The sequence below is a fragment of the Falco cherrug genome, chromosome 1, assembly GCF_023634085.1.
Source record: "Falco cherrug isolate bFalChe1 chromosome 1, bFalChe1.pri, whole genome shotgun sequence".
NCBI classification, from domain to species: domain Eukaryota; kingdom Metazoa; phylum Chordata; class Aves; order Falconiformes; family Falconidae; genus Falco; species Falco cherrug.
The window spans coordinates 77571571-77598363 of NC_073697.1; the positions used below are offsets into that span (position 1 = coordinate 77571571).

At 39.0% G+C, this 26793-nt stretch overlaps 1 protein-coding gene across 2 annotated transcripts in view; it reads right to left on the reverse strand.

Moving 5' to 3' along the window:
* Positions 1 to 26793, reverse strand: part of FBXW7 (F-box and WD repeat domain containing 7) — a 191479-nt gene that overhangs the window by 87834 nt on the left and 76852 nt on the right. For both annotated transcript variants that reach the window (XM_055702646.1, XM_027801671.2), the window contains exon 2: positions 20486 to 21043. In XM_055702646.1, the coding sequence (XP_055558621.1) occupies positions 20486 to 20974 (489 nt within the window). In that variant the 5' untranslated portion in view covers positions 20975 to 21043. The remainder of the gene's footprint in view (positions 1 to 20485; positions 21044 to 26793) is intronic.

The window sequence follows — 26793 nt, forward strand, 5'->3', positions numbered from 1 at the left end:
TACACACAACTGGGGAACAGACAAGCATGGGAATCCCAAAGCACCGCCATCCAGTCGCAGGTTATTCTCACACCTCTGAAAAGATGAAACTTCTGATTGTCAGACCTCCTTCTTTTGTGGTTTGAGATAAAAGTCCCAACAGTAAATCAGTTTTTCCCCAGGAACTTCTGAACTGTTACAGAATAATTCCACAGGGACACACTTTAGCTGACAAAAAGTATCATGTTCACATTCAGCGCAGTCCCCTTTCTAAGTGGATAAAGCCAAAGCAAAATAAGGTTTCTGGGGTTTTTTTGTCCCATGTGAAATTACAATGCTAGATTTCACACTAAAGTGAATAAGCAATAAGGAAACCATAGCAATAAAGAAAAGCTTCAGGTTTCATCTCTGCTTATTTTTTCCCCCTTTTTTATCATCGTCCCCCTGAAAAAAACACTTGCAACTAGCAGATGAGATCTTGTTGGCCCAGTTTTATTTCCAGGTATCATCACTTCTTTTTGGTCTTGGATTTGCTACACGTTACTGACTGTATGCATTACTGTCTTAGAGTAATGTTTAAAGGCCCCAAGCTGTGCTGGACAGCTATAAACACTTAAGTGAGAGTCCTTAGCCTGAAAATACAATGCAACATAATCTAATTTAAGCAGTAAGAGTGTGTAACAGGAAGACAAAAATGGAGAGGGCTGGCTATCTTAGAAGTGTCAGGAATATATTGCATATAGTAGATATCACTTTCATATTTATTACATATATAATTCTAATTTAAGCTCTAAATGGAAAGTTTGAAGAGCCACCCTGTTGCTTTTAACTTTAAAAGTGTGTATTTTTTATATGATACAGCATAGGAATATGTATAAACTTGACAAATGTGAAACTGAAAATTTGAGCTTCAATGCTTTGTAATGCATTTCTCTAACACCCCGTTTCTAAATAAACTGGGGCTGATTTCCAATGATGCTCTTTTTAAGTGCCTGTCTATCATTCTAATCAGAAGATCAGGTTTGAAATCAGATCATTTTATTTAGATGCATAAAAGTGCCTGAAAACCTGAGTTTGAAAATACTAGTTTGAGATTCTCATGGACTATTAACTGTAAACTTAAAAATCCAGAATACTCCTCTTTCTTTTTTGCCCAGTCCAGTGAAGAGACAGAAGTCTTTGCAAAATGAAAGCATGTAAGCAACAATAACTGTTTTACCTTCCAGAGTAATTCAAACTGATCCTGTAGCACAGCTTTTTAGGAGCTGTTTACCAGAAAGCAAACAATACCAAATTCACTAGCTCATTCAAGTATATTTAACACAGGAAGGCCACAGTTTTAAGACATGGATCCCAGAATTTATCCCAACAACAAAAAAACACTTTACTCGAACTTTTCAGAATCTTCTCCTAGAGCTGGCCATTATTTTGCACATTCGCATTACTGGAAAAAAATTAAAAAAACTCATGACGTTGTAATATGGTGATGGAACAGTACAAGACTGACGTATTTGCAAGTACAGAAAGATTAAAATGTAGAAAGCAGAAGCGGAGAGATGTTGTTACTAACATCGGTGAACAGCTCCCTCCAATGGATAAAGCCGAGCACTGCATCATTTAAAAAGTCACCTCAAAATAGTAGTAGCATAATAATCCTTTGATTGTATTTCATAATATACTTCCTAAACAAAATTATTAGCGAGCTCTGTGTAGCTGTAGCATACAGAATGCACTATAATTTACATTATACGCAAACCTTATCGTTCCCTTGACATTCATGCTGATCCCTGTCCACATGTAGAAAGAGCAAGAATCATTTTGTTAGCAAAGCAAGGCAGTCTATACTACACTAGTAACGACTTGTATATAGCAACTGTGGTCCCAAGTTTATTTAGGTGAGGGATTTCTAATACCAGAATAGGAATAGTTCCCAAACCATACATTGCACATTAGCCCGCTTTGTACACACAAACGAATAAGCCATACAGAAAAAAAGGCACTGCTGTACCAAGCTAACTGCAACTGGATTAGTGGTGGTGCACAGAAAAAAACCTGGTTTTTTGAGAGTCTCTACCATATCCAAGTTTACCCAATAAAAAAATCTGCATACATAAAAAAACATAACGACCCAGACCCCTGAGGAGGGTATGGTGGGCATCAATGGAAAGGGTAATTTTGATCTAACAAGAATAGAATTTCCTAAAAAAAATGTACACCTGAATAGTATGCAAAAGGGGCAAAACTACTAGTGAAATGTGCAAACTGATGGTTTTGTCTGTATGTCATGGATAAAAAACAAGTGTAGACCTGTTGTGTCACAAGCAACAGAACAAACAAAGCCTGTCTGCAGGTGAGATCGTCACATCAGTTCAAATTGTGCTTGAATTACACTATGGCCTCTCCAAGGCCTTACAGTCCCAAAACATCAGGGGACCTACACAGAAGAGTCATTCTGAACAGTTCAACCATAGCAAAGCTTTATTTCAGGCTTATGCCTTACTCTGTGTTTTGACTAATAAATGGCTTCTATGGTGTAAAGTAAGCAACAAATGTCATCTGAACCTGTTTACATAGTCAGAGCAAAACCCAATTCCACAAAGATTCAATGACATCTAACCAGGTGGTGGTCACCTTGTAGACTAATTCTTCAGCAGATGCATTAATAAATCTCTCCCTTTCCTACCTACCTTCTAGTTACCTTGAAAACTTACGTAATCTTAATCTCTCTTTCTCAAACTGGGTGAAAATTAGTGGAGAGATGCATAAATTCTGGAAAGGAAAAAGACAGTGACAGGTAGACGTTTCACCTGCACAAGTATTGCTTTCTTTGGCAGCAAAGCTTAATAACATAGTGAAGAATCCAGATTTTCTTAACTTGGACTCACTCAGCTGGTACTTCCTGGTTATAATTCTGGCTCTGGAATCACATTGAGGCACGGCCATTAATAGTGACCATGATAAAAGAGGTTAGTATCTAACATAAAAAAGCTACTTTAAATTTTTTGCCATTAAAGAGCAAGAAGGAAATACACCTTTGACAGCTGCTGGTGGGAGATGGTACAACTTGTATGACGCTCCTATACTGAAAAAAATTGTAAAAGTTCAAACAAATATAGACAAGGGTGGTGGTAAAGCTGCTGTCTGGCAAAATAATTCATGCTCCACAAGATGCCATTCCCCAGAAATTCACCAGTAGAGGCCAAGGAAGTTATGAAATACCAAGTATATCATCAAAGGGGAAATGAGCAGATAAACGTACCCACTAGATATTTTTCATGCCTATGTGGCATGCTCGTATCTGTTTAAGCGTCCTGGTATCTATGTGTGAGTGCATGGAGAAATGAAATCATCCTCAAATTTTATGTACTGTGTTTTAATAGTTGTGTATGGCATTTAACTACCCTAGCCTTGCCTGCTGGGGAACGCAAGCAGTAGGGCAGGCTAACCAGCAGCCAGGGATCAAGAGTCTGTTTCTAATTGTGAACATCGATGCAAGTGAGTCTGAATGACTGTCAGTAAAAAATAACAGATCTCCATCGCACCTGTTTGATCCCAATATTTATCTTCTTTGGAGCTGAAACGGGACAAACAGGTCAGCTGGAGACTGTAGTAGCAAAAAGGGGAAGAGTGGCACCTCCTGTCCTCGCTGTGGTCATTTTATTCCAAACCCTTTCTTAAATTGGCTGTAGAACTTGTCAGGCTTGTGAGTTCTGAAATTACTCTAGTAAGTAGGACACCTGAAAAACCTAAATTTTTGTGTTTGCTAAGTTGTTTTTCCACTAGATTAGCAAATGTAAACAAGCTCACAAAGCAGCCAGATGCATGATGAGACAAACACAAGACAAACATCAAAAGTCTCTGGAAATGGAGAGTAGTCAAGACCTCCATCTCTGGGCAACAATAAGCTGATATAGATAGACAGATACATATACACACACTCTCTTTGTCCATGGATCCCTTAAGAACACAATACTGGTCCCAAAAAGACGTGAATGATAAAAGCTCATGATGACGTTGAGATGACAGACATCTCAACAAATACAGAATTTCATCTCAAAAGAAAGGGAAGGGACCATGGAGGTATATGCAGTTACAGGCACAGGATCTGCCCTCAGTCATGATGGTACTAGTGCAAAGAGACATTTCACAAATTACAAGGGACCATTTGCATGAGCTAACTTTTTGTAAGGTCACATAAAGCATTTATGAAAGAAACACACAGACTGTCTAATAAACTGCATATTGACAAGACTATCTCAATACTAATGATGCTATCATATCATTGAGACATATATTTACCTAACCACGTGCATTTTAGAAAAATAATTCCTACCACATTTAGATATCCCTTTAAGGGTATGCAATCATTTGTACCCAGACATCTATATTATGTGGCTTTACTCCACAAGCCTTCTAACTTTATTTACTTTTATTTATGGGGTCTTGTTGACATTGTAAGTTCTTTGTTTTAAACTATATTTAAAGCATTTAAATAATTTATTTCTTCATTAAACATTTCAGAAAATATTCCAGGTATGTAACAGAAATCCAGCTGCATCATCTTGAATTTTACAAATATTCCAGAAATGTCTCCCCAGTCCTCATCGGCTATAATATGACTTGTTGGATAAGCAAGTTTAACTCTTTGGTCCAGTCAGAGTTGCACCAGCTGTTAAAAAGAATTGCTACAGCTGCTCTGCAGGAATTTATTTGCTGACCACTTATTTATGCTGTTGTCGCACCTTTAAATAAAGCTGAGACAAGAATTAAGAACTACAACAACAGGTAGAGAAGTCATGCAATATTTAACACTGGATTAAAATGCAAGTCAAATTCCCAGCTGAGGATAAGCCAAGGGAAGGGAAAGCAGGTGTTTTTATTTGTAAGGAGGCTGCTTTTATGAAAAAGGAAGATAGGAAACCGAAAAAATCAGTTTTCCATGCAGTAATTCAGCTTTTCCTATCACTGTATCACTCTTCCATGTAAAATGAAGAATTTCTCATTGGAAGTCTTGCACTTATATGCATACAGGCACAAAATATACACAAGGCAGTACCAAAATATTTAAAACATGATTATCAGTTTCTGAGTAGTATCCAAAAAGCACTGCCAAAAATTATTTTGGACTTAGAATTTTCTTCCTTTTCACATATTAAATGGGAAAAGAACAATCCCCAAAACATCAGAAAGGTGTTAAAAATATTTCTGCCACCTAATACACCGAAAAATTATTTTGTTCTCCTGTAGTGAAAAATTCTGTCCAGATATCACTTATTTGACATTAAAAAAACCCTCCTCTTGTATGAAGTCCAATACCATAGTAACACTCTTCATACTGGCTATATTATCTACTGCCAAAATAAAAGGTTGACCGATGCAAAGCATTACATTTTGTATGCTTGAATATGAATATCAAGGTTTATTTTGATACAAGATCGTGTTTTTCTTACTAGAACTGTAAAATCCACATAAATCTAATGAATGCAACAACTGATTGTTACACTGGCATTCATTTGATAGCATCAAATTAAGCTATATAATCCTTTTCAGCTGGTTAACAGCATACTGCAAAGGGGTGTGAGGCTATTTATAAAGCTCAAAATATGCAAAGTAAAGAATGCCTTACAGAAAAAAGCAGGTATCTTGTGGAAGGGCTGGCACTTTTGGTTGGTATGCTTGCCACCTTGATGTTTTGTCTTCCTTTTTTCCACCCCTTTTTACTTTTTAAAGGAAAGGGAAACCTTGACTGTATTTTCATTTAACAAACGCTGGCTTTCTCTGTTCTGCTCAAATATCACTTAGTATTTAAAATGCTTTTAAGTATTTCATAGAAATTGACCTTTTGTATATGGACAACCAGATCCAGCCTTGAGTCTACTGGCTGTATGAAACTCTGACTTCAAAGAAATGCCATGCAAAAGTACCGAATCCTGACTGGCACAGCATGAGAACAGTTTCAACAGTCTGCCCTTCAAAACAGATACACAGACATACATGTAAATACAGTGTTCAGCATCCTCGCTGCAGGACATGTAATACTAGTGCTTTAACCAAAGCCAAAAATGGTGCAGATGGGCAAATTGAAACCTACTGGAAGTTTCCTTGCTCTGGGTGAAGTCCAGCTTAAAGAGAAGGAACACTATTACATTTGGCAAGAATGAGGGATCCATAACAAACTATCATAAGTCTGACTTCTTCCATTTAGCGGTGTCACTTGCAGTTTCTTAATTTCATTTTTATTCATTTCAACTAACTGAATTATCATCTGTGTTTTCTTTAGAAAATCTGACCAAGGGATCAGAACTGAAGGAATTATGACATTGGTAAAAGGAATATTCATTATTTTTTGTCTTTCAATTTGTTTTAGTACTCCATATATTTGGGTCAGTAACAATCACAGACAGTAGCTGCCATCTTTAAGGATCACTCCATAATTGAAGTGAGAAGAACAAAGGCTCTCCTGCACACTTCCAAACATAGATAACGTGCCTGGATGACACAAGAATAAGAATATTATCTGCACTTACAGGAAATGTTGCTCATACTTTACGTAAAAGTAGTAATGACTTCTGGTGATGAATAAGGTGGAATTGATCCCTGCTGGCAATCTGTGGTGGCGGTAGGTACATTTTCCACTTCAGCAGAGGCACCAGGGATTGAACAAATGTATTAAAATTTTATAAGCATTAACAGAGTAGTATTTCATGACCCACCTGATAAGCAAGCCACTGTCTCTCCAAGACTGATTTACACTGATTACTACTAAAATTCACAATGTGCTCTTTTGATTTTATGCAATATATGGTCAGGTATTAAAGTCAGTAGAAAACATCTGCTTTTAGGAGGAACAAACTCAAAAAGAATAAGGTTCTATAAAGAAATAGTTGGTTTGGACCACCCTGACTTGGGATAGAAATCTCTGCACTTCCTTAGTAACTGTATCCTTCTTAGATCCTCTCCCTCTTCCCAATTGTTGTTGTTGCAAACTAAAACAAAATTTAAAATTAGCAAGAGGAGGAGAAAGGAGAAATAACAGAGAAGTAAGAACAGAAGAGATGTCGGACAGCAATGTTTTCCACCTATTTCAGTAATTATTATAGAGTACCCATCTATGCACAACAACTCATGACTTTCACCTTTAAAATCTCAGTATCAATTAACTATATATATATAACATTACATCATAAGTTGTACTACACTGGGTCAACGCACACAAAATTTTATAGAGGTGGTGGTTTGTTTTTTTTTTTTTAACATAAAGAACGTTTTACAGAAATTTGGTGAAGTCCTGAACTGGTCTGGCCAGGAGAGAATGGGCAGAACTCTAGCAACATTTGCATGAAGTTGAAGTTCAGACAGTGTTTTCATTAACCACACTATTGACAAGAAGACAGAAGATGCCTGCAACAAAGAGAACAGTATAGAAACACCGGTTCTAGGTTTTCTAGGGATTTTTCTAATAGGGATTTCACCAATAAAGAAAACTGTAAAACATTCACACACAACCTGAACAAAATATAACAGCAGATTAATAAATTACACAAAATGCACATTGTATCATTACTACACAAGTACAGCTTCATGCACAGATCAGACACCACACGCTAAAAAAACCCAAAAAACAGTTCACATGTCAAAAATCACCCTTTGTCAACAGACATTGGATGCTGTCTGTTCAAACGCTCTGCTGGGACAGCTTAGCAATTTCAGGTTTAAGCATTCTGTGTATTCAGAAATGATCAAACTAGCATAGAAATTGGCATTGTCTCGTCTTCTTCCTTATACTCAAGAATTTGTAAAGATATGTAAATTACTTCACTGTGCACACAGCAACACGTTCTGCAGATAATGAAAAGTCTCTTACAGAAATAAAGGACATACTGCTATTCTGCAGATTACAGTGAGTGAGAAATGCATCAGGTAAAAATGTTAGTCCCACAGAAGTTGTTATACGTAATTCTAGTCCTCAGATCACCTTCTGTTCCTCTGGCCCTCCAAGCTTACCTCAGATTTCAGAATTTTATAAGTATAAAATTCAGCGAATAAAAGAAACATATGATCATAACATATTTTTAAACATACACTTAAACTCATAGCCAAAAGAATATGTAACACCATCCATTTGGAAAGGGGGGGTGTCAACAAAACCAAAAACTAACTCACAGCAAAAGTTTTAGTTTGTTCACACTTTGATTCACCATTTGCATCAAGTTTCATAACCAGCAATATCAACTTCAGTTAAGTCCCAAAAGGTGAAGCAGATTAAAATTGACAATCGGAGCAACAGCATCCACTGATAAAATGCTCAGTAAATACAGCTGGATCACCACAGACCAGAGATATTTGGGCTAATAATCACATCAGGCAACAAACAGCACCTGCCACAGTCAAGAACAACATAAGGAACAAATGGCATATTTAAGTGGGGCAGAGCTCCCAAACGTATGTTAGACAACCCATGTATCCCAAGGGGGTAAGCATGCTGAAGGTGTTCTCAAGCACATTTTCATGATTTCTACTTCATAATGTTGTTGTCATATAACTGGTGTCTTGAAATATATAACTGTAATTCTTTTTTCTTTTTCCTTAACAAAAAAAAAAAAAAGAAAAAAGTGCATTCTCATTTTGAGAACAAAGATGCAGAGCAAAACCCATGTAAGTGCCTAACTGATACTGGTTTCAAAGCCTACATAGAAGCGTGTGACTACAGGACACTGCTTCAAGTAGTTATCCTGAAGGTATCCATTTCATTTATTCTACGTAAAATAAACTGATATGACAGTTTGAGTAACACAGGCAAGCTCCTTTCCAAGATTTCCCTTTAAGGAGCTCTGCAGGCCAAGCAACTAAAAGGCAACTCAAGTCTATCTAACCTTGTGGCAATGCATCAATTCTGAGCAAGTCTAAACCAAGAGGCTGTTCCCCCCTCGCCCCACCCCACCCCCCCAGGTGGCTGCTATCCTTCCTGCTTTAGAGAACTGCTGGAAATATGCCTACGAACAACCAGCCAACACGGCTCCAAAAGAATTACACGTATGTTCAGAAGAAACAACTAGGTGTGCCTGGTAAGAACCACCAAGAAGTAAGGCAGTTAGACACTCTGAGATGCAGGCTCCACTGCAAAGAAGGTACAATTGTACAGTAAGTCAGATACCTGTATGGACCAATCTGGCACGATCAAAAGCTCTGTAGGTTTATTTTCCAGTGTGGCTAGTTGAGGTAAATCCCTTGACTGGAGTTGAAAGACTGATCTCAATTATTGGCACAGAAGTAGAAAATTGCTTGTACCTTACTCAGCTAGGTCTTTAGTCTAGTAAGCAATCTCTGTAATGGGAAACTAAACAAGAAACTAAATCAGCATTAGCTCTTCCCATACAAAAAACATGCACCTTCCTGTAATGAAGGGAGGAAAAAAAATTTTAAAAATCAATTAAAATCTACTTATTAAATACAATCTTGTGGCCAAAACTATGACCCAAATGGTCAGCACCAATGTTTTCTGCTAAAACTATTCTTCTTCCTTCCCAGGCACTGAGATTCTTGACTTTGCTTTCTGTACAGTTACCCACTTAAATTATACATTAGCATTGTTATTTAATTCTGTAGTAATATTTGTAAAAATCATACTGAAAACAGGTAAGACACCCTTCTTTAAGGGAACGAAAAAACAATTTTTTATAGAAGAAATTCCTGTCCTTTGACTGCAAGTGATATTTTAACATAACAGTTACATTTAATTACTAAGTATTTCAAGAACTTTGCATGAGAATGCTGAACTAGATAGCCAAGTTCTTAGATAAGCCACAAACTGTATCAGGGATAAATTACTACAAGCAGAGCCCACATACCAATTAGCAAGCTTCATGATCCGCTTACAGGGAGGGAAAAATTAAGAGAGCAGCAATTATTTGACACCAGTTTTACCCGCAAGTGAAGGTGTAGGAGCAATTCTACTTATAAAATGCAAAAGTACAGCTAAACCTCTGCAAGCCTTAGGCAGCAAATGAAGCCATTACTTAACACAGCCAAGTAAAAGCAGAGCAAATACTAAGTACTTCTCAAAGGATGTGCTGGTATTTGTAGTAAAGCAGCGTGTTGTAGGTTAGTACAGACGGGTAAGAACCTCGCTATCTACAGAGATGCTGAGAATCTGCATTCCTTCCATGGATGCTTTAATATTTAACAAACTACATTTTAATGACAGTTGTATAACCTTTCCAAATGATCCTGCATGCTTGGAATCATTAGCAACTAAACTGTGTAAAGATGACAAAGGTTAAAAGTGTTGATTGACATTCATCTCAGAGTATGAATATTTCTAATGTTATTACAAACCAATATAAAAATAGGGCTCTGTGTCAGAAGAGTAGTAAAAAAAGTATTTTTTTCAAACAGCAAAACTTGCTCCAAAATAACTAAACTGCCACAGTAATGTAAAAGTAATTCTGACTGGCAGTTGTAAAAATCATTACTGTTTATCTTAAGTTATTCACTTATCTTCACTCATTGTATTTTAGTTCAGAACAACCAAGCGACGAGAAAATTTGCCAGTTTCTAAGCTTTTAGAGTGATGTGGAAGAAGCTTTAATTAAAAAGGAGAATCCCAGGGAGAAGGCAAGAGGAAAAAAAACTTATATGGCTGATGTGTTATTTTACAGTATTTTTAAAATCAGAGTGATACTTAATGTGTATCGTTTTTGACACAACTTTAGCCAAATTACTACTTAGTTTAAAAACTCTTTAAAGCATTAACCATTACACAACTCGGGAGATGAAAGTCCTGAAGAATCTATATATCCTATGTGTAATACCTGCAAAAAATAAAGATTAAAAAAAATTATCTTTTTCTGGCATAAAGTTTTTCTCTTTCTGCTGTGCTCTCAGAGCAGAGATTTACACATTGCATTCTTATCACACAAGCCATCTGAAAATAATGAATACTTATTTTTTAAAGGAAATATTCCTACATCATTTCATATACTGGAAATAGATTTCTTCACAAATATAAAACACTGAGTCCTTCTGTTCTGGTTGTAATTATTCCCCAGACTTAAAAAACATGCTTCAAGATTTTAGCTGCAAGAGAAGGAAAAACCTTTGCAAAGAAACACTGCAAACTCGGCAGGGCTGCGGCAAAGCGGTACCAGCCCCCTCTGCTGCTCAGAAAAGGAGAAAAATATTAACATGCACATCACCCCACCTACACACACTATTCCAACCTTCTCTCAATTGGGTGTACTGCCTGCACTCAAAACAAAAACCTGCTTCCAAGGATCAGCATTTCTCTAATCATCCTGTTCTTCCCGCTATCCCTACAAAGCTTTTAGCGTATTAACGTTATGATAACTACAGGCTTGCATACCCGAGTCTCTTTTCACTTCACATATACACAAACTGCCCAGTGCAATCTTAGATTTGAGTTTTAAAAATTAATGCTATCCTCCCATACAAAGCCAAAAATCACTGGAAGGTAAATCTTTGATGTCCCTGTGGCTCTGTGTACTAGCCTGGACCAAGCACCTCGCAGTACAAAATCCTGTCCCAGCCTATGCTGTTTGAGACCTCAAAGCTACGTATGTGAGCATGGCTTTGGATTTGCTTCAGAACTTGAGACACGGGTATTTAAGCTCCAAGGGACAGGTCTTCCTGTGGTACATCCTGTCCTACCTCCACCAATGTCACCCCAGCTTCTTTCTTCTGTCCTTCCCTGCCTTCACTCTCCAGTGTCATCAACCAGCCACGAACAGGCACTCTTGGAACAGCACCATTATTTTACTTACACACCCCCACCCCCCACCCCCTGTGACTTACAGTCAACCAGACAGTATGCTACACGGAATCAGAGGATGCTGCAATCAAAGCACATCATTTTCACAAGAAAACTAAGCTGCTTCTCAGCCTTTACCATTGTTATACTGATGCAGGTGGTGGAGGAGCCAACAAGGTGAGGTGTGCTCCTTTATACTCACAAAGAAGGACTGGCTGGGGATATGAAGGCTGGGGGCAGCCTTGGCTGCCCTAACCACAAGATGGTGGAGGTCAGGATCCTGCATGGAGGAAGCAGGGCAGTAAGTAGGATTGCAGCCTAGGTTTCAGAAGAGCTAACAATGGCCTCCTCAAGGACCTGCTTGAAGGAATCCTATGGGTTAGGGCCCTAGAAGGTGGGGGGGTCCAAGACAGCTGGCCGATACTCAAGCATCACTTCCTCCAAACTCAAGACAGGTAGATCCCTATGAGCAAGAAGTCAAGCAAAGAGGGCAGGAGGCCTGCATGGATGAGCAAGGAGCTTCTGGCAAAAATCAAACAGAAGAAGGAAGTTTATGGGATAGGGAAAAGGGGACAGGCCACTTGGGAGGAATACAGAAATGTCAGAAAATGCAGGGAGGTGACGAAGAAGATTAAGGTCTGGTTGGAATTAAATCTGGCAAGGGAGGTCAAGGACAACAAGAAGAGCTTCTTCAAGTGCATCAGCAGGAAAAGAATAGCTAACAAAAATGTGGACCCACTGCTGAATGAGGTGGGTGCCCTGGTGATGAAGGACAGAGAAGGCAGAGTTACTGAATGCCTTCTTTGCTTCAGTCTTCACTGCCAAGGCCAGCCCTCAGGTTTCCCAGACCCTGGAGACAAGAGAGGGAATCTGGAGAAAGGAAGACTTTCCCTTGGTTGTGATCAGGTTAGAGATCATTTAAGCAAAATTGTTAACCACAAATCCATGGGTCCCAATGGGGTGCACCCAAGTGCTGAGGGAGCTGGCAGGTGTCATTGCCAAGCCATTCTCCATTGTCTTTGAAAGGTCATGGAGGACAGGAGAGGTGCCTGACAACTGGAGGAAAGTCAGTGTCACTCCAGCCTTCAAAGAGGGCAAAAAGGAGGACCTGGGAAACTGCAGGCTGCTCAGCCCCACCATCATCGCTGGAAAGGTGATGGAACAGCTCATTCTGGAGGTCATCTCAAAGCATGTGCACGAAAAGAAGGTTATCAGGGGTGGTCAACACTGATTCACCAAGGGGAAACGATGCCTGACAAAAATAATAGCCTTCTAGGATGGAATGACTGCTTGGGTAGATGAGGGGAGAGCCATGGGTGTTGTCTACCTTGACCTCAGCAAGGCTTTTGACACCGTCTCCCATAACACCCTCGCAGGTAAGCTCAGGAGGTGTGGGTTAGATGGGTGGACAGCGAGGTGGGTCGAGAACTGGCTGAATGGCAGAGCTCGGAGGGTTGTGATCAGCGGCGCAGAGTCTGGCTGGAGGCCTGTAGCTGGTGGTGTTCCCCAGGGGTCGGGACTGGCTCCGGTCCTGCTCGGCGTATCCATCATGACCTGGCTGAAGGGACAGAGGGCACCCTCAGCAAGTTTGCTGATGGGACACAGCTGGGAGGAGCGGCTGACACACCAGGAGGCTGCGCTGCCACTCAGCGAGACCTGGACAGGCTGGAGAGCTGGGTGGAGAGGAACCTCATCAAGCTCAACAAAGGCCAGCGGAGGGTCCTGCCGCTGGGGAGGAGCCACCCCACGCACCAGTACAGGCTGGGGCTGACCTGCTGGGGGGCAGCTCTGTGGAGAAGGACCTGGGAGTTCTGGTGGGCAGCAAGTTGCCCATGAGCCAGCAGGGTGCCCTGGTGGCCAAGGGGCCAGTGGCATCCTGGGGTGCATTAGGAGGAGCGTGGCCAGCAGGTCGAGGGAGGTTGTCCTGCCCCTCTACCTGCCCCCTGGTGAGGCCGCACCTGGAGTACTGGGTCCAGTTCTGGGCTCCCCAGGTCAAGAGAGACAGGGCTGGAGAGGGCCCAGCGGAGGCTGCGAGGGCGATGAGGGGACCGGGGCATCCCCCTTATGGGGAAGGGCTGAGGGAGCTGGGCCTGCTCAGCCTGGAGAAGGCTGAGAGGGATCTCATCGGTGGCTACACATACCTTAAGGGCGAGTGTCCAGAGGACGGGGCCAGGCTCCTTTCAGAGGTGCCCAGAGACAGGACAAGGGGCAACGGGCACAAACTGCAGCACAGGCAGTTCTGTCTGAATATGAGGAAAAACGTCTTTACCTTGGGGGTGACAGAGCCCTGGGACAGGCTGCCCAGGGAGGCTGTGGCATCTCCTTCTCTGGAGACATTCAAAACCCACCTGGATGCAATTCTGTGCGACCTGCTCTGGGTGAACCTGCTTTAGCATGGGGGTGGACCAGGTGATCTCCAGAGGTCCCTTCCAACCCCAACCACTCTGTGGTATATAATATAGGTTATATATGAAAACCATCTATTAAAAAATCATCTTATTACCTTTGGTAGTGAAACAAATGCTCAAATACGACAACTGCTGAAGAGGTATCACAGTGCTTTGTGTCACTGTATTATCCAACTACACAAGAATTTCTCATCTTCATTTTAGCTAATCTGTTTTCTGGTTTTTAGTAAGCTCTCGTTAACCAAGAAAACAATCACCATCACAGCCCACAATCCTGCAACAAGGAAACCTGCATTTGAAGAGCACACCAAATCGGAAAGTTAGCAGAGGGTTCTGCATGCAGATGTCTGACCCCTTATGAAGGGTCACCATCACAGCCCAAATAGCACAGAAATAACGTTTCACATTCATATACCCTAATTTGCTATGTTTCATGACAGACTCAAAAGAAGGAAACAAAATAAAACGTTTAAGTAAGAGGGCTTTTGTTCTGAAGTCTCTTGTTGAGCAGCGCCTGTTGTCCAGAAGGACGCAGCATCTCCCAGGCAGGCTCTAACACTCCTTTTTCAGACATCCCTCCAGAGAAGCAGAGCAGAAAAATACATCTCCTGAAACCCAGAACAAGAAAAATGGCCACGCACCAGCTAACAATCCTCCTGCTCTATCCACTTACTTGGATTTTTAAATTCAGGTCCTTACAGAACACATGAAAATACCTTTAGTGCCTTCTCTGGCGTATCCTCCCCTCAAAACACAATTTGTGGAGAAGTAAGAGATGGCTCCTGGAATCCCATCTCAAACAGGAGGGCATGGCATGAAATGAAGAAATTACATGAACATTCAGGATGGCATCTGTGTGAAGCAAGAGGCATACTTTAAGATGAAAGAGGGCTGCCATGTGCTTATCTCCCAACAACTGTTCCCTGAACAATACAACTATTTGAGATGGACACGGTAAATTGCATCTTCTAGTTTCTATATAACCTTCAGACTCTTTTCCTCTTTTGCCAGAGACCAACTTCAAGCACGCAAGAAGGAGTTAAGAACAGAAACATGCCTTGATTCCACAGTTTGACCTACAGCACGTATTTATGTGCCCCTGGAGATCTCAGACCTGCTAGTCTGGTACGAGCCAGTTGTTTTGCCTAATCATAGAAATCTGCGACAATATTTGCTGGAATGAATGCAGCTAATGCTTCTCACGAATTCATGGGTTTCATTTTTATTTATTTTTGGAGTGATTGTTTCCTAAGTGAGGTGACTTCAACATTAAAGACATTTACTATTAAAAGTATTATGTAATGTCGAAATTTAGATAAAGAAAAATGAACAGAGCACAATTAAATTTATGGGAGCTTGGCTATAAGTGATCATGACTTTTTTTCCCTCCACTTCCACAAAATACGCCAAATCCAAATGAAAGCTGAATGAACCTGTAAATTATTTCAACTGTTCAGAAACAATTTCTAAGATTTCGAGAAGCCAATATTCCTCCAAATAAGTAAAGTTCACAGCAGTTAAAGAAAAACAAATAATCTTGATGAAAACTGAAAGCCTCCATCGTAATAAAAATATTTCAGTCTATTGAAGATGGCAGTCATTAATATTTAAGAACTATAAAACTGGGAATTGTAGAAATAGTTAATCAAACACAAATTTGAATTAAGATTATATACATTATGATCAAAATTATTTTTAAGAATTAGAACAATCTAAGTATTTCAGAAGTCTCAAATAAACCTAGTAATATATATTAAAAAAAATCAGAAAAGGAAACAGTACAACCTGGATAACCATAGGCTGAAACCCAGGCGTCACTCCAATAGAAAATAACGCTATGGTTGACACAGAATAGGATTAACAGTGTTGATGCCAATTTTTCCATAAAAACATGCTGGTTATCACCTATGTCATAAATACCAGTTTCAATAAAGATAAAACATTGCTGGCGTGACATACTTGTTATTACTACAATTTCAAGAGTATGAACACAGGTAGACAAACAATTTAAATCTAAAATAAGCAAGAATGTTAATTTACATGAGCTATTTCCCAGTGACTGTGACTACCAGTAATATGTTCTCCTTCTTGCAGTGCTACAGAATCCCACATGTACTGAGGGATAAAAGCATTTAAGGGCAGTTGCTGTGAAATATGTGATGCACTGTAGATGTATTTCTTTGCTTATGTTGTGGTTGTTACATGGCCATTCCTAAGGAACTCAAGTAACACCAAGTCATCCCAGAGCGCTGGAAACGGATGCCGCAAATATGATGCAGCCAGTTGAAGAATCAGCCTCAAATGCATGCTTCTGTAACAGTTCTGCACATAGTACCTTTGCCCTCCTGTGCTATTTAATATTTTTATAAAACAGACATGACAACATTTGATAGGACATAGAACAACTGGAGTAAAAATTAACAAACAGTAAAGGATCTGATGAGGTACACTGGATCTGAGAAAACCCTAGCCACTTTAATACAACCAAGCGTCAATTCTCTCTAGGTACAAAGGACACAGGCCACACTTTCAGAACAGAGGTCTCTAAAAAAGGCTCACATCATGTTGCATCATGACAAATCAGTCAAACATGAAATCTCAATGCAACGCTGCAGTCAAAAGTGTTAATGGAATCGTGTCTTACATAAACAGGTAAATAAATAGCATGAACGAATTTTAATTGTCATTGGTGCAGTTGCTACTGGAGTTTTAATCTCAGTTCTGATATCTACGATTCAAGACAGATGTTCAAAAATCACAGAGAGTATTCAGGGAAGTACCATAATAAGAACAAAAAATAGAAAAATATGCTCAACAGACATAGTGTCCTTATTATTTAAGACACCTTTCTGGAGTGAATTTGTCTATGTATGTGGGAAGAAAAACCCACTTGTTAAACAGCTCTTCAGTACAACACAAAAATAATTAATCATAATGGTCAAAAAAAGACAGCAGGAAGAAGGCAGAGTAGAGTAAAGGTGCAGAAGTTTAAACACGGGTGATAACTAACAAACTATTAACCTAACCTTGAGATACATTTGCCTTGCTGGACTGTTTCCTGTTTTCCGATGGTGAAATTTTCCTAAAAATACGCTTTAACCTGTGCAGAAGTCAATACAAGCAGCCTCATGTTTTACGCAGGAAATTCTAACAGGTAACCACAAGGACCCTTCCTGGGGGAGGATTCCTGGGTGTTGCTTGTGAATGCAATGAGACTCTCCTGAATCACCAGCTTTCTCGTTTCGAGTGTATATGCCCTTTAGTCATAACATTTTCACAACATTATGGCAACAATTATCTCAGCTATTTGTGCAGTGCAGTAGTGTGAGGCAAATATGTATATATAATTATATATATTATATAAACATTACCTATAATGTGAATATATATAAATGTGTTTTTATATAAATATAACGGGGTTTATGCTTCTGGTGAAATGTATCTAATAGAACAGAGCAAGCTTGCTGCTGTCAAGTGGAAGTCCAGGTGAGAGGTGGCCAACACAAGCAGTGTTATGTAGGAACCTTGCCATTGCCTGCCTTAACCACACAGGGTCCTGCAGGCCAATAAGCAAAGAAAAGTCAGATTAGAAAGAGACTTTATTCAGTGGTTTATGAGGAAAGGACTAAAAGGTAGAACAAAGATATCAAAAAGTTGATAGGAGCTGCACACTGACACCTACGGCAGTAGCTATTTTATTCAGTCTAAATGTTACCTCTTGGTATTTGGCAGTGATGAAAACTGTGTGTTGCCAATATTGGTACATACATACATCCAGACCGAACCAGCAGCTATGCTGGATCAGGAATGCATGCCGCTGAGGAGCCAGGTTTACATCTGACACACAAACAGCAAGTAGCGCATTCAGTCATCACAGCTGCTGCTGGTGGCGCAGAGCAAGTTTTGCAGGAGCACAGCATAGAGCAAGCGAGCAGGTAATGCAGCCAGAGTTACGAGGAGAACTAGCCTACATTACAAATGCTGAGAAGCACATCTGAAAAGTTAAAAATAAGTCTATAAGGTTCAAGTCTCCTACAGTGAGTCTATCTTCAACAGGTAGAACTAGAAATCACTCATAAAGGCAGTTGATGAGTCTATAAACACACCTTTTTCTTCTCAAAAGCAGCATATTAATTAGTCATGTTTATTCTTACTCTGGTCATTCATTCATTCATGCTCCAGCACAGCCGTATTTCTACGTTTTTTAGCACAGAATGTGCTCCTATGGTTAAATGTTGATTTATTAATGAATAAGCAACATTATGTCAGGCATTATGTCAGTCGTGTGTAACCGTGACCTAGAGCAGTGCCAGTTCAAGCTGCTTTCTAACCTGTGCTGATCCTTCACGTACACAGTCAAAACTACCTAAAACAGAGTTACACCATGAATCACGAACAATTCCCAAATACAGTTCGTACGTAGCTCCCCAACAGTTCTTGCAGAAGCACAGCCTGGGGACAGAGCACAGACAAAACTGGCCAGCGCTGCACAGAAGCAATATGCAAAGCAATGATCACACCACACTAAAATTGTGCATCATTACAAAAATCATTCAGACAAATTCCTTCACACTTATCCAGCTTGTTTCAGTTTATATCAAACACACCTTAAAGAAAAAAACTGCACTCATTATTGAAGATCATTAAAAGAGCTTCAAAACCGACCATCACTGAAAACTGTTGTATTCTGTCCGTATATCAAACGTGGTTATTTACAAAGCACTTCAATATTTTCCAATTCAGAGACTTAAAAACATATTTTTGAGTGTGAGTATTTCCTATATTAAATATAAAGTCCATACTGAATGCTAGTTTTGTACGATACTCAGTAAGTCATACTAAATTCAGGAAAACCAAAGTATTGGAATAAAAACAAGAATTGGCGTTGTAAAATAACCAAATGAATGACATGAGATATGACAGTATTCCACTTCAAATTAGAAAGCATATACTTCAGTACTTTCAACAGTAGAATTATCAACAGAAAATTACATCATTTACTAAAAACAGATGTGAAAACATTATGACTTTTCAAAAATCAAAGATATTAATTGAGAAACTTTAAACACACAAGTGAATTACATGCTAATTACTATTACCAAAAACATAGTGCTGCAGCTTCCAGGGCAAACGTTCATCCTATTTACCTGTTCTACTGTTATAGCACATCTTCAAGACTGATTCTGCATCTGTATACATGTATGTTCATACTCAAACACAGAGGGAATCCTGTTAACTTATGTTAACTGATATTTTTTGTAGTTTTGTTTTGTTTTACAACAGTTTGTTGGTTTTTTTTAAGTACATTGCAAAAATTTCGGGGCGGGGGGGGGGTGTCATTTTGGTTTTTTGAAAGCTGAGAGGAGTCCAGGTGTTCCATTACCAATTAATGATTAAAAAAAGAAATTGGTACACACATTTAAGAACAACATTATTCCACAAGAACACTTTCCTGCTTCCTTTTTTGTATTAGTCCAGTATCACTGCTTTCATTATTCTTTCAGGTTTTGCTGCTCCTAAAAATTAACAGAATTCCTGCTTCCTGAAGAATCTGGAAAATACTGTGCACTACGAATGTACACTGGAACTAATGTTCCAAAAATTATGATTTTTTTTAAAATCTAAAATGTTAGGTGATAGAAGTAGCAACAAAATTACAAGTATTTATTTCCAAATTCTTATTGCAAATCACAAGTTCTCAACAACCACTGCACACAATTTACAGGGTCCTCTCACAAGCAGGATACCCTACAACACTGTGTAGTAATTTTGTTATTACATTCAGTAACCTGAATAACTGGCTAACACAGTTTTTAACCTGCATTTTGTCACTGAACTCACCATAACCTGGCTAGAAGAAAGAACTTGATGCTTCTGTAATATTCCACCCATTTTTTCATTACAATGTTTTCATCTAAATGAGTCAGCTATTCTCAGAGAGCACCACATATGCACAATTGCTTACCTTTCTTCTTGCCTGCTTTGAGAAGGAAAAAATGATAAATAATGACTGGAGGGGTCTTATTAAGTGTATGAATTAGCATGTATAAATATTTACAAATAAATACCTTGATCTTTTGAATACAGTTATCAGAGCTCTATTCCTTAAAATACATAGCAGTATTTGCTCGTGTCAAATGCATGCAAATAATTTAATAATAACAGTTAAAACAGTATAGTTTTTGTGGACTGCGTAAATTCTTCATAATGAGCTCTTTAGGAAGTAAAATCTTTGCTTCATTGTAAAACTTTAAGTTAATTATGCATGCTATTTTGCAAAATCCAGAGTTAACAAGGATTAAGGACATACAAAGAAAATGTAGTTTCTCACCTTTGTCTTTATATAGAATGGCGATGACTGGTGAATGGGCAAGTCCATGAGGCTATTGGAATTTGTGACACTGTTACTGTTAGCATGTTCATCTTCTCTACTGCTGTCGTCAGACTGATCAAAATCATCACTCTCCTGGTCCATTTCCTCCTCCTCTTCCACCTCCTCCTCTTGATCACCAGCATGTTCATCATCTTCTTCCTCTTGGTTACAAGTGGATTCTTCATCCACTGTAATAAGTCTATTGTTATTTTCTTCTGACTGCTCCTGCTGAGACTCATGCCTGTCATCAAATCCAGGTTCTTCTCCTCCTATCTCCCCATTCCTCCCAATGTGCTGCTCCTCTTGTTGTCGTCTTTGCTGCTGCTCCTCCTCTTCTATGACCCGATTCATCTGCTCCTCATCTACTTGGCTTGAGGAAGCATCACCTCGAAGAGATCCACCAGTTCGTCGCCTCTTGCTGCCCACAGAGAGCAGTTCCTGATTCATTTCCAAAAGCCAGCTTGCTACTTCTTGGACCTTGGCTAGGCTATCTGAAGATGCAAATGCTTTCACATTCTAAAGAGACAAAAAAAGTGGGTAATTACAAAAGTTACATTTTTTTATTAGATAAAGCATTAAAAACTTATTTCATCATATTACTCCTGACAACTTCAGATTCCAAGATACAAGGAATAATTTCTACTTGACACACCACTGGAAAAACCCAGACTGCAGACAACTTTGTAGCAAGAAAGTTATTTCTTCTATTAAACAGCCTGACCATGACCTCTGCAAGCACCACATTCTGCAAAATTCAGAACTACTTGCCCTAATAGAGAATCCACAAGAACCATTAACATTCACATTAACTAAAGATCCAAGTATAGGATATTACTTGCTAAAAATTGGACAAAGATAATTTTCAAGTGGCATTGTATTTTCCCTCTCATTTGATCACAGACTTTATATATTACAGATTATGAGCTGCTTTTGATCTTATGCCTTAAGAGCAGGCACATTTTCAGGTGTAATTGAAAGTTTCATTTCTTGAACTATGATTTTCTTTTAGATAAATGAAAAAGAGAACACACACTAAAGAATACAGCCTTATCACTTTCAAGTCTTAAATTGGCCACAGAGATGCCCGGTGGTCAAAACCAGACAGACACTGCTAGGCAGCCCACGCAGCTCAGAAATGGCACATACCTCAACCAGCAAAAACCACTGTTAGCAGTAAAGTACTCCAAACTCTGAGAAGCTACAAGAGTTGTTAAATGAGACTCTGAGAAGTTTAAAAATTGCCAGATATAGATGCATATTAACAGAAATTGAAAAATACTAATGCAATTTCCAAATTATCCATGCATTTGCCGATGCATGTGCATGTAAGCAATACACATGAACAGAGGGATGTAACACACTCTAGCTAGATCTTAGATTTGGTATGTGACTTCCAGCTATACAACCTTTGAGGCTGGTACATCCCGACTCCAGTTCCTCTAGATTCAACCGATGTGTTGAGTTGGTGACACCAGACATGAACTTGACAAGGGGTCAGTCACAGGTTGCACATGAAAATGTGTGCAAAGAGAAAATAACTAGTTTTTTCGCTGTGCATTGAACCACTGTCCTCAGGTGTCCGTAGACCACACCACTCAGCAGGCTACGCTGTGAGAGATTCAGAAAGTACAATACAATACTGGCAGGGAAGCATGACTGCTGAGTCTCCTTGGAGCAGAAGCAGTTGAAGGATGTAAGTTTCCAGGAGTACCTCGGTACTGGAAGATATTCTCCTAATCTCTCCCACCCATCCCCTTGCTTTTCTTTAGAAAGGCTCTCATAGTTAAAAAAAAATCCAAAGAACCTAGAGCCTTGGATGATGGAGTTGTGGAACAGATAAACCCCAACTGTGCTCCATGACATTTATAAAAACATCCAAATTAATGGTGAGGGGGGAAGGAAGTACCAGAAACCATAGCTCTATGGTAATTTTCTTTTTGTTGTACCATAAAAGCCACAGAAACATTTTTACAGATGTTTTTCAAGTCTTGCATTGAGAAGTATTTGTAGATAGGGTTCTGCACACTTGTCGCCTCTTCCTTGAGGGAACATTACTTAAATCCCAAAGTCATGGTTCTCAAGTTTCCACATGTCTATCCAGGTAACAACTGCCCCCAAATAAAATCTTACAAGCTCAGAAGCTGAAATAAGCGTTCCAAAGAAAGCATCCACTAGCAATTAGCTCCAACGAGCAAATGAGAAGCTAATACGAAAAGACAATTAAGCTCCACATGTCAAGGCAAGGACGCGACACAAGCAAGCAGAGGCTGTGCTGACTCCTGCTTTTACCAGTGGAAAAAAAGCATTAGGACACTGGGGTGCACATGACCCAAACCAGAAGCTAATGACTCCAACCTTGAGTGCAAGGGGCATCAAAAGTGAATGTGTTTGATTTTCTATATATAGTAAGTAGCACTTGAGAAGAATATGCTCTTCGTGCCATCTAAGAGAAATGTTTTCACTTAACATTTTTCCCCAAAGCCTGGAAACTGTAGCATATTGGATTGATGTTTAATAACTCCATTTCATCAAATGTCAAATTTGGTTGCACATATAATCTGAGGTTAGTACAACTATTTATCAGGCTTGCTACATAGTTTGGGCTTTATGAACACGACAACACTACCTCTTACTTTCTCATGGAAAGAGAAAAGATTTGGATTTTTTAAAGATTAAAACAGGTGAAAATCAGGAATTAAAAAAAAAAAAATCAAAAGAGATTTACATCTTCAGAATCTAGCAATTTCAGCTTCCACCACAAATGATTCTCTAAATAGTCATGAATGAAGCTTACAATTTTTAATTGTATTTTTTCAGGATCAACAGCTTTGTTTCAAATACATCAATCAACTGTTGGTTTAGGGCTTGCTTGATAAAAATGAAAATGCTGCATTCGTATCCACAATTTAATACATACTTTCAATTTGTATCTATAAGCAACTAACAGGAAGGGTCGGCAATGAAATACTTAGATAACAGAATGCCTGATTCTGCTAAATGCATAAGTGACAAAAATAACACTACTGTTACTGTTAATATACCCAAATGAAATTCCAGCCAATTAAAAAAAATGAACATACATTAGTGCTATTATATATTTTTAATTATGCCTAGATTTTTGTAGTGACCATCAATTCACAAAATTAGATTCAGTCATAAGTGATTTCAGTTTTACTCTGTATTTGCACAAATAAATTCAACTTGGTTTTTCCAGAAGCCTGTACAATGCATTATCAAAATTTAATTACAAGCAATGCTACATCAGAAACCATCAATATGCAAAGAGGTGAAGCATTCGCTAAAGAACAGATGGATGTACATTATCTGAGAGATTTGAAACATTAAAGCTGCCTTCTGTCACGTAAGTGCTTTCAGAATTAACTACTGTCGGCTAATACACAAGATACAATCATTTCCATATATAAGGTAGATAAGGAATAAGACAGGATTATTATTTTGCAGTAAGTGTATTTACAAATCAACTACCAGAGAACTAAAATGCTGTTTTCAGCTGGTACGGAGCTTCCTTCATTTATACTCTCCGAGCCCAAAATGACTCAAATCAGCTAAGCCCCAGCAGGTCCACAGAGCTTTCCTACCCCACCTCAGACCACAAAGAGATATTTTTAGACAAGACACCAATGCAGGGCTTTGCATAAACATGCAAAACTCATTAAACTTCGTCAACAAGTCTAACTTGGCCCAGGTTAAGTTTCTTAACACTTGAAGCCAGTTGTATAGAAAAGCAAAATACAAAGAATCCCTAAGGCAAATGGAAGTCCCTGGACTGATCCAGCTATAAATTCAGAGTTGATGAATGCATCCCCCTGTCTATATTGAAGATTAGATGCTGCAGAATTCTTCATCTTTATCCATTAAATTTGCACAGAAAATAATTATAAAAATAACCCAGAGTTACAGTTGCTCAAAACCATCTGTAAGAAATGCCAAGCAACACCAGGAAACTACAGAGAGAACTCCTCAGGTTTATCCACCACAACAGGTTGTATTCTGTACGGGGAAAGAAGGATGAACACTGCATTTCTTGCTTTACCGCTGAAATATCTGTCCCTCGAATCGATACAGAAGTTGCTAAACATTTTTAACCTATAAAAACATCTAACTATGGGAAAACAGAAAGATCTCCATTAGTACAGCTGGGGCTTATTATTCCTTTTTTATCACTTGAAACTGTAAGGGAAAAAAGGGAAATGAGGTGGGTGCAGAAAGGTGGAGGGGGAGGTTGTTTTTTAACTAAGTATAGCAGAACTTGCAAAGGTTTTAAAGAACTAACTTGGAAATTAGAGGGCTAGACTGACTTGAGTACTAACTGAAGTCATGCTAATACTGATCAGGACAGCAGTTAGCGAAAAGACAGAATGGCTGGAGTCACAATGCGGTTTATGGGCAGCGGACACTCCTAAAACAGATCTTTTTTTGAGGTTACAGATTTGGCGGACAAAGATAATTGGACTAACACAAAAACTTCTGTAAATATTTGGTTAAATACTGCCTCACAGATTAATACACACAACCCAGTAAAAAAGCTGGAACTTAGTAACTGAGTTATAATTGAAGTAAATATGAAGTAAAAAAGGAACATCCTATCCAAGCTAAGGATCTGCTATGGTTTCATCTCAACATCCTAACCTACCTTCTGCAAGAAAAATAAAATCCTTAAAAGCACACTTTTGCCAAGATTGTCACTGGCACATGCAAAGCGGAGACGCAGCACGCACAGGAGCTGGGCAGGGGCTGGGGAAAGTGCTGTTATTTCCAGACCAGCTCAGACCCCAGGGCCTAACTGACCCTCACAGCTGGGGCACATCTGGTGTAGTTTCACCCAGAAGGTGCTCTGGGATAGCTGCGCTTTCATTCTAGTGGGAAGCAAGTGTGGACAAGCAGGAGTTACACTTGAAAAGCATGCTCCCGATCCCAGTTCAGACTGGCACACAGAGTGATGGGTGTGCAGATGGGTAGGCACCAGCGCTGCCAGCCACCCAAAACCCATTAAGCCCATTTGAAAAACATGCAAAGAGAATTAAATGCAGCATCCAGCAGGTAGAAATAAACAATAAAATTAACACTGATAAAATTGTGGACCGTGTTTTATGAAAAAAAGAAAAAATATATTTTGCATGTATGGAGCTAACAATGCAAAACACTATGAGCAAGCGACATGTATCTTGCATTAAACAGAAAGTTTAATACATTGATCTGATTACTGGCTACACAATTTGTATATAGGAAAGATTTTGAACAATAGCAAAGCAACAACAAACCAAAACAATCGACATGCAATAACTGGAAATGGAAACTATACAAAGTCAAATAAAGAAGCCACCACCTTCTTTTGTAGGTTATGCTAGTGGACAATTATCCTCATGCAAGGACTTGATGAAGACAAGGTACTTCAAATAAAGCCACAAGTTTAAAGTAATGAGCTTTAAGCAAAAGTTGCAGGAGAATAATTCTGCTGTGCTACACAAGATGGCAAACTTTATCATAGTAACGGACACCTCAAGTCATAAAATTCTGAGCTGAATACTGTACAAAAGAGGAAAATAAAACCCTTTGTACTTCATCAGCACAAAATTTCGAGTAGAGCAAGATTAACATACAGCTTTAAAAACTTTCAATAACTTTTCATCAAAATAAAATACATCATTAACAACGCATCTTTTCCTACAAGCATGCATGCTTTTTCCAAGAATGATAAACTACTTCTCTGAAATGTATACACACCTCAAATCACTCTGACAACTCCATTATTCGCAGCTCCAAGCTCCAGAACAAATTAGCAGCTAAAGAGACTCTCTGCTCTTGCTCTACGATCACCCTGCCCAGCACAGCTCTGCCAACACTTCCTGGAGCAGCACATGAACATTTTCTGTTGGATTAGAAACGATCCTGCTCCTTTTTCACTATCTCTAGATACTTCAACAATCATGTTGTTTATTCAGTGCAAAGTGGTCAAAGTAACCAACAGTAAACAAAGGTGCTCCTCTAATTACTTATGTCAAACATAAATCTGACAGCACGTAAAAAACCCTAGATTTAGTATTCATTAAATTTAAAAAACTACCACAATTAAAGTTTCCTATGCAGATTTAATTAAGCCCAGCTGCCACTAATCTTCTTGTGTGGCCAGTTTTAATTATCCCCCTTCCTATTGTAATTTGGCCCCAACTTCATATGTACCTTCTGAGGCTTTTCATCAAGTCCTTGAGTCCCGATCTCCCTTTCCACATGTTTCTGAAAAAAGA